At 45.3% G+C, this 13,755-nt stretch overlaps 1 protein-coding gene across 1 annotated transcript; it reads left to right on the top strand.

Annotated features, from left to right (window-relative positions):
- Nucleotides 1-8,590: 8,590 nt before the first annotated feature.
- On the top strand, nt 8,591-9,088 carry LOC307097798 (chromobox protein homolog 1-like; the record flags this gene model as incomplete). The annotated part of the gene is made up of 1 exon (XM_079767970.1): nt 8,591-9,088. One exon carries the CDS (start codon nt 8,591-8,593, stop codon nt 9,080-9,082), a length of 492 nt encoding a protein of 163 aa, XP_079624096.1. The 3' UTR covers nt 9,083-9,088.
- Nucleotides 9,089-13,755: the final 4,667 nt, after the last annotated feature.

Below are 13,755 nucleotides of genomic sequence, written 5' to 3' on the forward strand. Positions count from 1 at the left end.
ATGTGGAATCTAATTAACAAAATAAACTGATGAATGGAGTGGAACCAGAGACATGGAAGCATGGAACACAGTGTGGAATCTCAGAATCTTGGAGGGAAGGCAGTGGGGAGGGTGGGTGGGTGGAAGGTAATCAACCAAAGACCTTGTCCTATATAATAAAAGCTTAATATGCTAAGTGTCTGGTTGTCTGGTCATTTGTTCAACCAAAGTGTAATTTGCTAATGATATGCTAAGGCTGCTCAACCGTTCACTATGATGTGCACTGACCACCACGGGGCAGACAGTCGACCAGTCAACCAATCACTATGACATACACTGACCACCAAGGGGGAGAAGCTCTGACCGGTAGGTTAGCTTGCTGCGGGGGTCCAGCTGATCAGGACTGAACGAGACATGCTGGACACGCCCTGGAGCCCTCCTGTGGTCCCTCCTTGGGTAGCCAACCTCCCACATTCCTCCCTGGCCTCGATTGTGCACTTATGGGGTAACTCACCCTGGCCTGTGTCCTCTCACAATCTGGGACCCCTCGGGGGATATTTGGAGAGCCGGTTTTGGCCTGAAGGTGCAATGACCAGTCGCTATGACACGCACTGACCACCAGGGGGGCAGACGCTCAATGCAGGAGCTGCACCCTGGTGGTGAGTATGCTCCCACAGGGGGAACACTGCTCAGCCAGAAGCTGGACTCATGGCTGGCAAGCTCAGTGGTGGTGGCAGGAGCCTCTCCTGCCTCCACAGCAGTGCTAAGGATGCCCGACTGATGGCCTAAAAGTGGGCCTCAGCCATCAGTCAGACATCCCTGAGGGCTCCCAGACTGTGAGAGGGTGCAGGCCAGGCTGAGGGACCCCCCTGAGTGCACAATTTCATGCATCGGGCCTCTAATATGCATATATACATAACCTCTGGACACAGACATTAGGGTGGTGAAGGCCTGGGGCTGGGAGTGAGAGCTGGCTGGAGGGAGTCAATGGGGAAAAAAAAAAGAGGACATAGGCAATACTTTCAACAATAAAAATTAAAATTAATTAATTAATTAATTAAAATATCTTTTTATTTAAAAAGTAAAATAAAATAAATAATATATATGCAAAAACCTAATGTGAAAGTAAATCCAATTTATTTTAATTCATGATACTGTAAAATACGTTTAAAGATTACTCTACTTTTTTTACATTAATCAATTTTCCTAAGGGTTTATTTTTTTAATTTTTTCAATTACAGTTTGCATTAAATACTATTTTGTATTAATTTCATATGGATAGCATAGTGATTAGACAACTATATATCAAAAATAAAAATCACTTATGACTGATGTCAAATAGTTAACTATCTGAATCTTCTAAGAGTTTTATAGTTGAGTTTGACATTTAAGTCCATAACCCATTTTGAGTTTATTTTATAGACGAGAGGCCCATTGCAGGAAGATTTCTGCAAGAATAGGGCTTCCTGAGGCGGTCTCCGCCGCCCTGCCTGCTTCCCTCCCTTCTCCTCCCTGCCCTTTTGCTTGCTTCTCCACAGCTTTGCTCCCTTCTGCAGCGCTTGGCTTCCTTCTACACTGTCTTCAGTCTTCGCTCTGCGCCTGGATATGCAAATTAACCACCATCTTGGTTAGGATAATTTGCATACTTGCTCCTGATTGGCTGGTGGGCGTGGCTGGTAGGCATAGCGGAGGTGCGGTCAATTTGCATGTTTCTCTTTTATTAGATAGGATGGTGTGAAAGAGTGATCCCAGTTTCAGTTTTTACATGTATCATTCCAGTTTTCCCAGCACCACTTGGTGAAGGGACTGCCAATTCTTCATTTCTCCATTGGATATTCTTGCCTACTTTGTCTTAGATTAATTAACCAAATAAGTGAGGATTTATTTCTGGTTTCTCTATTATGTTCCAAATTGATTTTTATTTAACTTCATTCTGAATGGAATATGGTTTAATTTTATATATTTAAGGGTATTGAGCATTTATTAATGCTTGCTATTCAAACTCACAAATTAAAAAGAAATTATTTGTTAAACCATGAGTATGTATTTTTAGTTCAAAATATAGTCCACGTAATTTAATTGAATCGGCACTAGTCTTTTATTCTAATACCTAATAATGATTACAATAATGATATATAAAAATGCAGCATAATATCTTGTAAAATGTTAAATATAATTATTTCAACAGCACTGGAAGACAATGAGAATAGTCCAGAGAAAAGAACAAACTTGACTAAGGTTAAAATGCAAATGAGTGGCAGAGCCAAGACAAAATCCCTGGTTCTTAGTTGGGCTCTAGTAGCTTTCTATTATCCTAGACTTCATTTAAAATGCCTAAAATAGATAATATATGAAAAAAGAGGAAGATTTACCTACTACTAACACAAATATCCAAGAAAAAAACATAGCATTTTAGTGGCAAATGAAAGAATAAAATCAGGAAATAACAATAACAATTCTGGTTTGGTTATGACTTGTAAAGTAGAAAGGTATGTTTGGGGTTTTTTTGAAACTTTAAAATAAAACTGACAAACTATCACATTAAAACTGGAAAGGTCTGTTTGGGTGGTTTTTGAAACTTTAAAATAAAACTGACAAACTATCACATTAAAACTGGGAAAGGTAAATCCAAGTGAGCTTTAAGAGGTGCTCACTTAGTAAATGCTTGCATACTGAGCATTTATTAAATGAGTTTTGAGAAGGTTTAACCTCAACCAATTAGTGTTAATATTTCTTAATTAAAGGTTCTTCTTTGTTAACCAGTGAGATTTTTGTTAAAAGAGAGAGAGCTGGTTTATAGGATAAAATCGAGGTCTATTTCTGTTTTAGCACTTAAAAACTGAACACACAAGAGCCTGAACTTGAGTTTGGCAATCAAGTCACAAGCCTAATCCTGTTATAGGCACAAAGACCATTGTAGATGCCTAATAGCTGTGTTAGGCCACCTGCCATTGAGTTGAGTAAAATGAATTAAAATTAAACTCTAAATATGATAATTTAAAATGGAAAGGCACAGGGAAAAGCAAACTTAAAATATAATCACTCAGCTATGAGGAACAAGTAATCTATAGTGAAATATAACTACCTGAACCTTCAGGGGAAAAAAATAGTGATTTAAATGTGGACAATGAGGCTCAGAGTGATAAATTTGTATTTCACTAAGAGTCAAGGTTATCATGCTTCTCTAAACAAATACTAAAGCCCACACACGGTAACCTTTGAAATTCTAACGGCATCACCTGGCTTGCACTGATTGCTTTAGTTTGTTTGACACTGGTCATAGAACTTTGAACTGGCCACTTTTCTTTGGAAAATTGGGATATATCTCTTTAAGGTAAAAAAAAACAAACCCTTGGATGTACACAAATGTTTTTAATGAGTATTGTCCCCTACAAATGGAAGTTTTCATGGGTAAGGAATAGTACAAACTAAATCTAATAGTCCCTGGACTGAAAAAAACACTTGCATTTCCCATATTTTCTTTCACCCACACTGTATTTGAAAATATGTCAATGCCTTTCTGTTTAATTCTTCAAGGCTATGTGATTCTATAAGATCTGAAATTACACCTATTTGAAATTAATCTTAAGATATCTTACTATGATAGCCTACCTAATAAAGCAGTAATATGCAAATTGACCGCACCTTTGCTACGCCCAAGCCCCGCCCACCAGCCCAGCCATGCCCACCATCCAATCAGAGCGAGTATGCAAAAAAAAACAAAACACCAAGATGGCGGGTAATTTGCATACACAGGCACACAGAACTGACCCCTGCCATCGGAGGCGGGGAGCTGGGTGTCTGCTCAGGCTCCAGGCGGGGAGCTGGGTGTCCACTCCGGCAACAGGCCAAAAGCCGTTGGCGGCGGCTTTTGGACTGGTGCACAAGTGGACGCCCTGCCATCAGAGGCGGGGAGCTGGGTGTCTGCTCCAGCTCCAGGCCAAAGCGGACCCCCTGCAATCAATCCCAGGAAGCTGGGTGTTTCTTCGGCCCGGTACACCAGCAGACCCCCTGCGATTGATCACCTGGGCAGGGAGCTGGGGGTCTGCTTTCGGCCTGGGCAGGAGCGGACCCCCTGCGACTGATTGTAGGGAGCTGGGGGTCTGATCCTGCCCAAGAGACTTTCGGTCTGGGCAGGCCTGGGCAGGGGCTGAGCCGGTGATCAGAGGGAGCTGGAGGGGCCTGCCCAGGCCTAAAGCTTCAGCCAGAGGTTTTAGGCCTGGGCAGGGCCCAGCCCTCCATTGTGTGTGAACTATAGAGGAAACACCTTTTCTGACTGCACATTGGCTAAGCTTCCTGTATGCCACTGGTAATATTCTTAGTAACTTGGGTAATAAGAATCCAAAAAGGTGATCTAGGGTTTTTCCACCACACTTCTGGAGAAAAAAAATGAAGGTCCACTGCTGGACAAACATGGGTGGGTGAGTTCTTTGGAATAAAACACACTGTAAACATTATGGATTACTTTTTCATGTGACATTGAACTTACTGATTAAACTATTGCCAAAGGAACTGTTTTTCACTGATGGGTTGAGCTACTCTGAGACCTTTTCACAAGGCCATCCTCACACAGTATCCATTTGAGGCAATATGAGGAGGCCCTCGCATAGAAGAAATAAACACACCTGCATAATGACAGAGAATTTTGATATGATCTACAACACTGTGTCTGGCTCGTTTTTAATCTCATTTTACATAAATGAATGAGGAGTATCTATACAATAAGCTCATACGCCCAGCTCATGCATTTGAAGTTGGGTGTAGGACAACCTTATTTGGTGAATTCATCTACTATTATATCTGAGTGTAGCCAAATATGAGCTTCACAGAGCTTTATTTTAGGTAGAATGTAGCATTTTATCCCCTGGGTGGATAGCACATGAAGCTTGTGGAATAGAGAATTAAATGTAGGAATATTGGATAAAACACTAAAGAGTACTTACACAGTACAATTTGAACACTCACATACTTGGCAGATTTGGAAAGCTAACTCCTACTCTTTCACTTACATTACCTCCAAATCAGAAAGGAAGTAGTCTGGGACAGTGACCATCATTTTGATCCTCTTACTGTCCTTAGATGGCCTTGTGAAAAGGTCTCAGAGTAGCTCAACCCATCAGTGAAAAACAGTTCCTTTGGCAATAGTTTAATCAGTAAGTTCAATGTCACATGAAAAAGTAATCCATAATGTTTACAGTGTGTTTTATTCCAAAGAACTCACCCACCCATGTTTGTCTACTATGTGTCCCTACCACAGAATTTTACCACCCCTACTAAGAACCTATTGACTCAGGCCATGAAATACTAACCATGGGAAGGGTAGTCACATATTACCAAGTAAGAGTTCATGCCCCCAACAGGAAGAAACAACACAAAACAAAAACCTGGAACAGGCAACCATTCCTCTAGTGTGGCTCAGTTGGTTGTTTGTCCTCCTGGCCACGGAAAGGATGCAGATTCAATTCCTGGTCAGGGCACATGCTTACGTTTCGGTGTGTGGTCTCGATCCCCAGTAGGAGGTGTGCAGGAGGCAGCCAATCCATGTGAGAGGCAGCCGACCCATGTGAGATGTTTCTCTTTCTTCCTCCCTCTCCCTTCTCTCTGAAGTCAATAAAAACACATTTTAAAAAATAAATAAATAAAATATACATAGAAAAATACATATTCTAAGGACTTTCGTAATGTAATTTCTTAATTTCTTTGTTTTTCATTTCATCGTGTGTCTTGCCAAATTACCAATGATTTCCAAATGATTTTACACAATGTATACTAAGAGCTCCAGATGGCTTCTTACAACAAAGTTAAAGGAATCTTGCTTCTATCAAACACACTCCATGAAATATTTCAAAATATAGATGATGTAAACATATTTTAACAGGACAAACACATTAGAATACGTAAATCTCTTATTTGCTCTCTGGGGTATGTGGAGGTTCTACTAGTATAACAATCTTCAAATGGTGAAAAAAAATCTATTGAGTATACAAAAGAGACTAAACAGGGAGTTAGGGAACATGAGTTTTAATCTCTGTTCTGCTATAAATTGCTATGCAATTTGAGGTATTTTCTAACCTATCTGAGGCTCGGTCAGCAGCTGTAAAACTTGATTATCATTGGACTCTCATACTGCGGTGCTTAGGCTCACATAGTTAGAGTGCATTACTGGCATTACGGGCATTATAGCACTATTGTTTGTGAATCAAAATTCCAAGGCAACTGAAATGACAATTCTGAAAAATTTCTGACTGGCAGCAATTCCACAAGCTTAATGGAAATAAAAGTTAGAGAAAAAAAAATTGTAAGTTTATCAATGAAATGATATGAAGAAATAAAATAGTGCCAAGTACTCAAATGAAAGGCATGAAATTCTTCAGAAACATGGACTTTAATGAACCAAAAAGGTGTATATTAAGGACCCATTATTAAATTATGTTGGCCCAGATAATCCTTCTCTAAGGACTTGCAAATTACTTTGATAAAATCCCTGGATTCAAATAACTAATCTTTTATTAAAATGACTAGGGGCCCGGTGCACAAAATTTGTCCATTGCGGGGGGGTGTATGTCCCAGAGCCCAACCTGCACCCTCTCCAATCTGGGACCCGTTGGAGGATGTCTGACTGCCAGTTTAGGCCCAATCCCTGTGGCAGTCAGACATCCCTCTCCCAATCCAGGACTGCTGGCTCCCAACCGCTCACCTGCCTGCCTGCCTGCCTGATTGCCCCTAACTGCTTCTGCCTGCCAGCCTGATCACCCCCTAACCACTCCCCTGCAAGCCTGATTAATGCCTAACTGCTCCCCTGCTGGCCCAATTGCCCCCAACTGCCCTCCCCTGCCAGCCTGGTTGCCCCTAACTATCCTCCCCAGCAGGCCTGGTCACCCCCAACTGCCCTCCCCTGATGGCCCGGTCACCCCTAACTGCCCTCCCTTGCCAGCCTGCTTGCCCCTAACTGCCTTCCCCTGCTGGCCCGATCGCCCCCAACTGCCCTCCCCTGCCGGCCTGGTTGCCCCCAACTGCCCTTCCCTGCATAGTCCCTCTTTTATTAGATAGGGTTTTTTCTTTAATATATTGGACACTATACCTGCTGTGGTCTTGACAAACCAGTAAAAATGTAAACCCAAACTAAAAGTGTCATAAAATAAACTCCTTAAACAGAAATTTCATGAGACCTTGGAAAGGTGATATCATATAGTTGTTTCCTCCTTTTTTCCTTCTCTTTTTTTTTCTTGATGTTTCATCTTTTGTCCTTTCTTTTCTTCTTTTATTCCTTTTCTGTCCTCTCTTTCTCTTAACTTTTCCATTGGTAGAATCATCAGTACTTGAATCTGTCTCACTTCCAGAAGACGAAGAAGAGGGAAACACACCTTCATCTGAAGAAAAAGATGATCTATGTTGGGATCAGTGGTGTTTCTGGTTTTGCTCTTTTCCCAGTTTGCTTGTCATTTCTGCCGCCCCAGCATCTTCAGGACTTGTGTGTGGGCACTTCTTATTCATGTCTACAAAACCTCCCTGCCTTGGTGAAAACTGTAGGGGAAAAGGTCTTCCTGGGTGGGCTCAAGCCCGGCCAGAGGTGCTGAGGAACCAGGGCAGGGAGCACCCGCCACCGCTGCTGGTACCTCCCTAGTAATATAACTGCAATGTAACAGTTTTCCTTCAGAAATTAGTTGTAAGTTACTTCTGATGTGAAACCTACCTCAGACATTTCCTTTGCGGTTTGTAAAGACTTTTTAAAAAACCCATTTACCTCCCTGCCCAATGGGAGAGATTTGCTGGGCAGCATTGCCCAGATACCCCCGCCTGCCCCTCCCTTCCCTTTCACCCCTTCACTCTCCCTGCCCCTTCCCTCCCCCCCGCCCCCGCACAATCATTTGGCTGGGGGCAAGGGAAGTTCTGAGGCTGACTCCCTGAGGCTGCCGGTGGGGCGGATCAGTCTCTGGGGTGCGGATGCTTCCGAGGCTGAGACCCTGAGGCTGCAGATGTGTGTGTGGGGGGGGAGGGGAATCACTCCGTGGGGGTGCAGCACTTCCAAGGCTGAGACCCTGAGGCTGCAGGTGTGTGTGTGTGTCCACCAGGCTTGGGGCGTGCTCCAGGTGGCCGCCACGTGGCTCAGGGCATGCCCCCAGCCCAGCCCACTGGGCCAGAGCAACCGGGGTGCTTGGCGACAAAGCCAGGCATCCTGCCCCACCCCTGGCTGCTTGGTGGCCAGCATGCATGCAAGTGTGGTGATACGGCGGATGTTCCAGCCCCACCCTAGCCACTCGGCACCTGCTTATGCAAATTAACCTGCAATCTTTGTTGGGTTAATTTGCATACTCATTCCTGATTGGCTGCTGGGTGTCGCAGAGGTGTGGTCAATTTGCATAATTCTCTTTTATTGTTGGCAGAGTGAGAGGCTCTTTTGTTCAGCTAAGGAGAGGGCCGTTGACTTGGGCCTGTGGTATGCCGCTTCAGTGAGGGTCTCGACTTCGGCCACCTGGCCTGTTGCTCTTCTGGGCACCACTCCTCCGGCCCCCCGACATGATGCACCAGTAGCACAGCACCGATTCCTCTCGTGATTTTGGGCGCTTCTCTGAGCAGTGTCACCCTTTATACCAGAAAACTGGCCAGCACTATGGGGAAAAAACAAAACAAGAAGAAAGTGGAGGAGGTGCTAGAAGAGGAGGAAGAGGAATATATGGTGGAAAAAGTTCTCGACCGTCGAGTGGTAAATGACAAAGTGGAGTACCTCCTCAAGTGGAAGGGGTTCTCAGATGAGGACAACACGTGGGAGCCAGAAGAGAACTTGGATTGCCCTGACCTCATTGCTGAGTTTTTACAGTCACAGAAAATAGCACATGAGACAGATAAATCAGAAGGAGGCAAGCGTAAAGCTGACTCTGATTCTGAAGATAAGGGAGAGGAGAGCAAACCAGAGAAGAAGAAAGAAGACCCAGAAAAGCCTCGAGGCTTTGCCCAGGGTTTGGAGCCAGAACGGATTATTGGAGCTACAGACTCCAGTGGAGAGCTCATGTTCCTGATGAAATGGAAAAACTCTGATGAGGCTGACCTGGTCCCAGCCAAGGAAGCCAATGTCAAGTGCCCCCAGGTTGTCATATCCTTCTAGGAGGAAAGGCTGGCATGGCATTCCTATCCCTCAGAGGATGATGACAGAAAAGATAACAAGAATTAACTCTCTTGAGTACCAGTCCCTGTCACATCTGACTGTGGGTTTCAAGTGGGGAGGAGAAGGAGTTCTACTTGTCTTAATGCATAGAAGTGGCTTGAGAAGATGTCCTTTGAAGAGCCAGGATAGTTTCTGTGCCCTACAGCATCCCAAGTGCTTTAAAGCCGTTCCATGCTGTATAGTTTGCACACCCATCCATGTGTTTCAAGGCAATTCATTCTGCACTTTGCTGAGAAAAGGGAAGGGCCTTCTATGAAGGACAAAACTTGCAGAATGGGTATGTGTGAGAGCAAAAAGATACTGTAGATCTTCAAAGAGCATCTCCACAACCCACAGCCTTCTTCCCAATAGTGTTAACTCCATTTTTACAGTGTAGCATGTGTGTAGTTTTTGGCTATTACTGCTGTATTATTTGTGGGTGGGAGGAATGGGGTAGGAAGGGAGATGAGTAGGATTGTTTTTATTAAAATTTGGGACCTGGTTGCGGAAATGGTGAAACAATGAAAAGAAGAAACTGCTAATGATTTGGTTTTGGTGTTCACAATATTTTCTTTTTAAAAAATGTAATTGGCAATCTAATTGAGGATTCTGAGAGACTGTTTAAAAGCTGTGAATGCCTGAAACTTACAGGCCAAGGTGTTCCCTGCCTGAGATGAATTCTGTTCCCAACAAAGGACTAAGCCAGTTGATAAGTTGCCAAAGCTGCCATTAGGGGCGGGGGGGGGGGGGGATGGAAATTAGTTGAGAAGGGAAAGTCTTTTATTGGAGCATATATATAGGCAGATCATTCTGTCTTAGAGGTGCTAATTCTTGAAATTGATAAGACCCTTTCTTTTCTAATTATGAAGCTATAGATATTAGCTTGTCCATCCAAGTTCCTGGCTGAGGTATTTGGGGGGAAGTGAAGAAGATGGTATAGGAGGTGTGAGAGTAAAGAGAGGGGCCCATGTTTTTAGGATGGAAAAACTCTTGGAGCCTCTCTGTTTTTGAACTTTGAACTCTGAAACCATTGGTGGCAGGGTTCAGTCACTGACAGCACAAGTTCATTGAATCACTTCAAGAGTTGGATTATTTCAAAGCCCTGGTCTCAGGAGAAGATTAAACTTTCACTTTCATACTGGGGCAGTGGTTCACTTTAAGACACAAAACAAAAATTCTTCTTTTTATCCCAAGAATTAACTAATACCCAAAATGCTGTCCTGAGTCATAAAATCCATCAGTTATTGACATCATCCAGACCTACATCTTGAACTTCATTGTAAAATTCTTTTAGGCATGTGTTAGATTTCTGTGAAAACGTTGTTTAAATGTAAACTTCATACAACACTGTCAGTTTTTGTTTTAATTAATAAAACTATAGATTTATAATCTTTGATTTGTCTTAAGTCTTGCCAGAAACCCTCCTTGCCTTTTATTACCTTGTAGGTTTAGCCTGTTGGAAACAACTTCCACACCTGGATGGTTTTATTTCTTGAACACTGTAGGCTTGAGAATCTGGCGCCTGGCCTGAATCTTTGAGTGTTCTACCTATGTTAATTGAGTAAATATTTATTGAGCATTTATAATTGCTGAAGAGACTGTAAATGTTGTCACATCATTCTGTCTTTCTTATTGCTCAAAGGTTGTTTGTTTGTTTAGCACTCTGTGACCTGATAACACTTCCAAACTATGATATGTTTGGAAACACGAGTTTTGAGCCAAAACTACTCAGATTTGGCTCCTGGTTCATGTATTTCATAAATTTGTGTGACCTTAGCTAAATTCAACTTCCCAGAATTTTCAGGAATTAGCCTTGAATTTGATTACTGAATTAAAATATCATCTATTTTCTTTAAAAAAAAAATAATGCCTTGAAGTTTTTTTGAATCACTTAGAGCAGTGGTCAGCAAACTGCATCTCCAGAGCCACATGCAGCTCTTTGGCCCCTTGAGTTTTTAGCAAATGCCAGTTTAGGAGTACCCTAATTAAATTAATAACAATGTACCTACTTATATAGTTTAAGTTTAAAAAATTTGGCTCTCAAAAGAAATTTCAATCGTTGTACTGTTGATATTTGGCTCTGTTGACTAATGAGTTTGCCGGCCACTGACTTAGAGTATCCTATATAATAAAAGCCTAATATGCTAAGTGTTCGGTCGTTTAGTCGGCCGTTCAACTAATCAAAGCGTAGTTTGCTAATGATATGCTAAGGCCACTCAACCGCTCACTATGATGTGCACTGACCACCAGCGGGCAGACAGTAGATGGTTGACCAGTCACTATATCATGCACTGACCACCAGGGGGCAGATGCTCCGACCAGTAGGTTAGCTTGCTGCTGGGGTCTGGCTTATAGGAACCGAGCAAGACAGGCCGGACATGCCCTGAAGCCTTCCCACAGTCTCTCTTCAGCTGGCCAACATCCCGTGTCTCTCCCCGACCCTGATCATGCACCAGTGAGGTCCCTTGGCCTGGCCTGTGCCCTCTTACAATCCATGACCCCTTGGGGGATGTTGGAGAGCTGGATTCAGCCCAACGGCAGAGTGACCAGTCACTATGACACACAATGACCACAAGGGGACAGATTCTCAACGTGGACGCTTCCCCCTGGTAATTAGTGCACTCCCACAGGGGGCGCACCACTCAGCCAGAAGCTGGGCTCAAGGCTGGTGAACACAGCAGCCGTGGCAGCAGCCTCTCTCGCCTCCATGGCAGTGCTTAAGGATGTCCAACTGCCATCAGTTGGACATTCCCCGAGAGCTCTGGGACTGTGAGAAGACATATGCTGGGCTGAGGGACTCCCCACACACATCCCCAGTGCACAAATTTCATGCACCAGGCCTCTAGTCCTATATAATAATCCTATATAATAAAGATGTAATATGCAAATTGACCATCACTCCAACACACAAGATGGCCACCACAAGATGGCCGTCAGGGGAGGGCAGTTGTGGACGATCAGGCTAGCATGGGAGGGCAGTTGGGGGCAACCAGGCTGGCAAGGGAGGGCAGTTAGGGGTGACCGGGCCAGCAGGGGAGGGCAGTTGGGGGTGACCAGGCCAGCAAGGGAGGGCAGTTAGAGGCAACCAGGCCTGCAGGGGAGGGTGTTGGGGGTGACCAGTCCAGCAAGGGAGGGCATTTTGGGGGGAGCAGGCCTGCAGGGGAGGGCATTTGGGGGCGACCAGGCCAGCAGAGGAGAGCAGTTAGGGGCGACCAGGCTGGCAAGGGAGGACAGTTAGGGGTGACCGGGCCAGGAGGGTAGGGCAGTTGAGGGTGACAAGACCAGCAGGGGAGAGCAGTTAGAGGAAACCAGGCCTATAGGGGAGGGCATTTGGGGGGGGACCAGGTCTACAGGGGAGGGCAGTTGGGGGGGACCAGGCCTTCAGGGGAGGGCAGTTGGGGGGGGGTCTAGGCTGGCAGGGGAGATTAGTTATGGGAGACCAGGCTGGCAAGAGAGAGAAGTTAGGGGTGACCAGGGCAGCAGGGGAGGGCAGTTAGGGGCAATTGGGCCAGCAGGGGAGAAGTTAGGTGTCGATCAGGCTGGCAGGGGAGTAGTTAGGGGGTGATCAGGCTGGCAGGCAGAAGCGGTTAGGGACAATCAGGAAGGCAGGTAGGCAAGCGGTTGGAGCCAGCAGTCCTGGATTGTGACCAATGGGATTGGGCCTAAACAGGCAGTTGGACATCCCTCTCACAGTCCAGGACTGCTGGCTCCCAACTGCTTGACTGCCTGCCTTCCTGATTGCCCCTAACCGCTTCTGCCTGCCAGCCTGATCACCCCCTAACCACTCCCCTGCCAGTCTGATTGATGTCTAACTGCTCCCCTGCCAGCCTGTTTGCCTCCAACTTCCCTCTTCTGCTGGCCTGGTAACCCCTAACTGCCCTCCCCTGCAGGGTTGATCGCCAACTGCCCTCCCTTGCAGGCCTGGTTCCTCCCAACTGCCCTCCCCTGCTGGCCATCTTGTGGTGGCCATCTTGTGTCCACATGGGTGCAGGATCTTTGACCACATGGGAGCAGCCATCTTGTGTGTTGGAGTGATGGTCAATCTGCATATTACTCTTTTATTAGCTAGGACAGAGGCCTGGTGCATAGGTGGGGGCCAGCTGGTTTGCCCTGAAGTGTGTCCCGGATCAGGGTGGGGGTTCCCTTGGAGTGTAGGGTGGCCTGGGCGAGGGGCCTGTGGTGGTTTGCAGGCCAGCCACACCCCCCGGCGACCTAAGGGGAGGCCCTGGTATCTGGAATTTATTTATCTTCTACAATTGAAATTTTGTAGCCTCCAGCGGAGCCAAGCCTCCTGCTCGCTCCGTGGTGGCAGCCATTTCTGTTGGAATTTATGTATCTTCTATAATTGAAACTTTGTAGCCTGGAATGAAGGCCTGAGCCGGCCAGGGCTGCAGAAGCTTGGCTTCCTCCATCGCCCGGGGCAACCCTAGCCTCCGTCTCTTCCAGCTCCGTGGCTGCCTCCATTTCTGTTGGAATTTATTTACCTTCTATAATTGAAACTTTGTACCCTTGAGTGGAGGCCTGGACCTGCCAGGTTGTGTGGAAAGTTTGGCTTCCTCCATTGCCAGGGAAACCCAAGCCTCCCTCCTACTCTCTGTGGCTGCAGCCATCTTGGTTGGGGTTAATTTGCATAC

The sequence above is a fragment of the Cnephaeus nilssonii genome, assembly GCF_951640355.1.
Source record: "Cnephaeus nilssonii genome assembly, chromosome: 1".
Lineage (NCBI taxonomy): Eukaryota > Metazoa > Chordata > Mammalia > Chiroptera > Vespertilionidae > Cnephaeus > Cnephaeus nilssonii.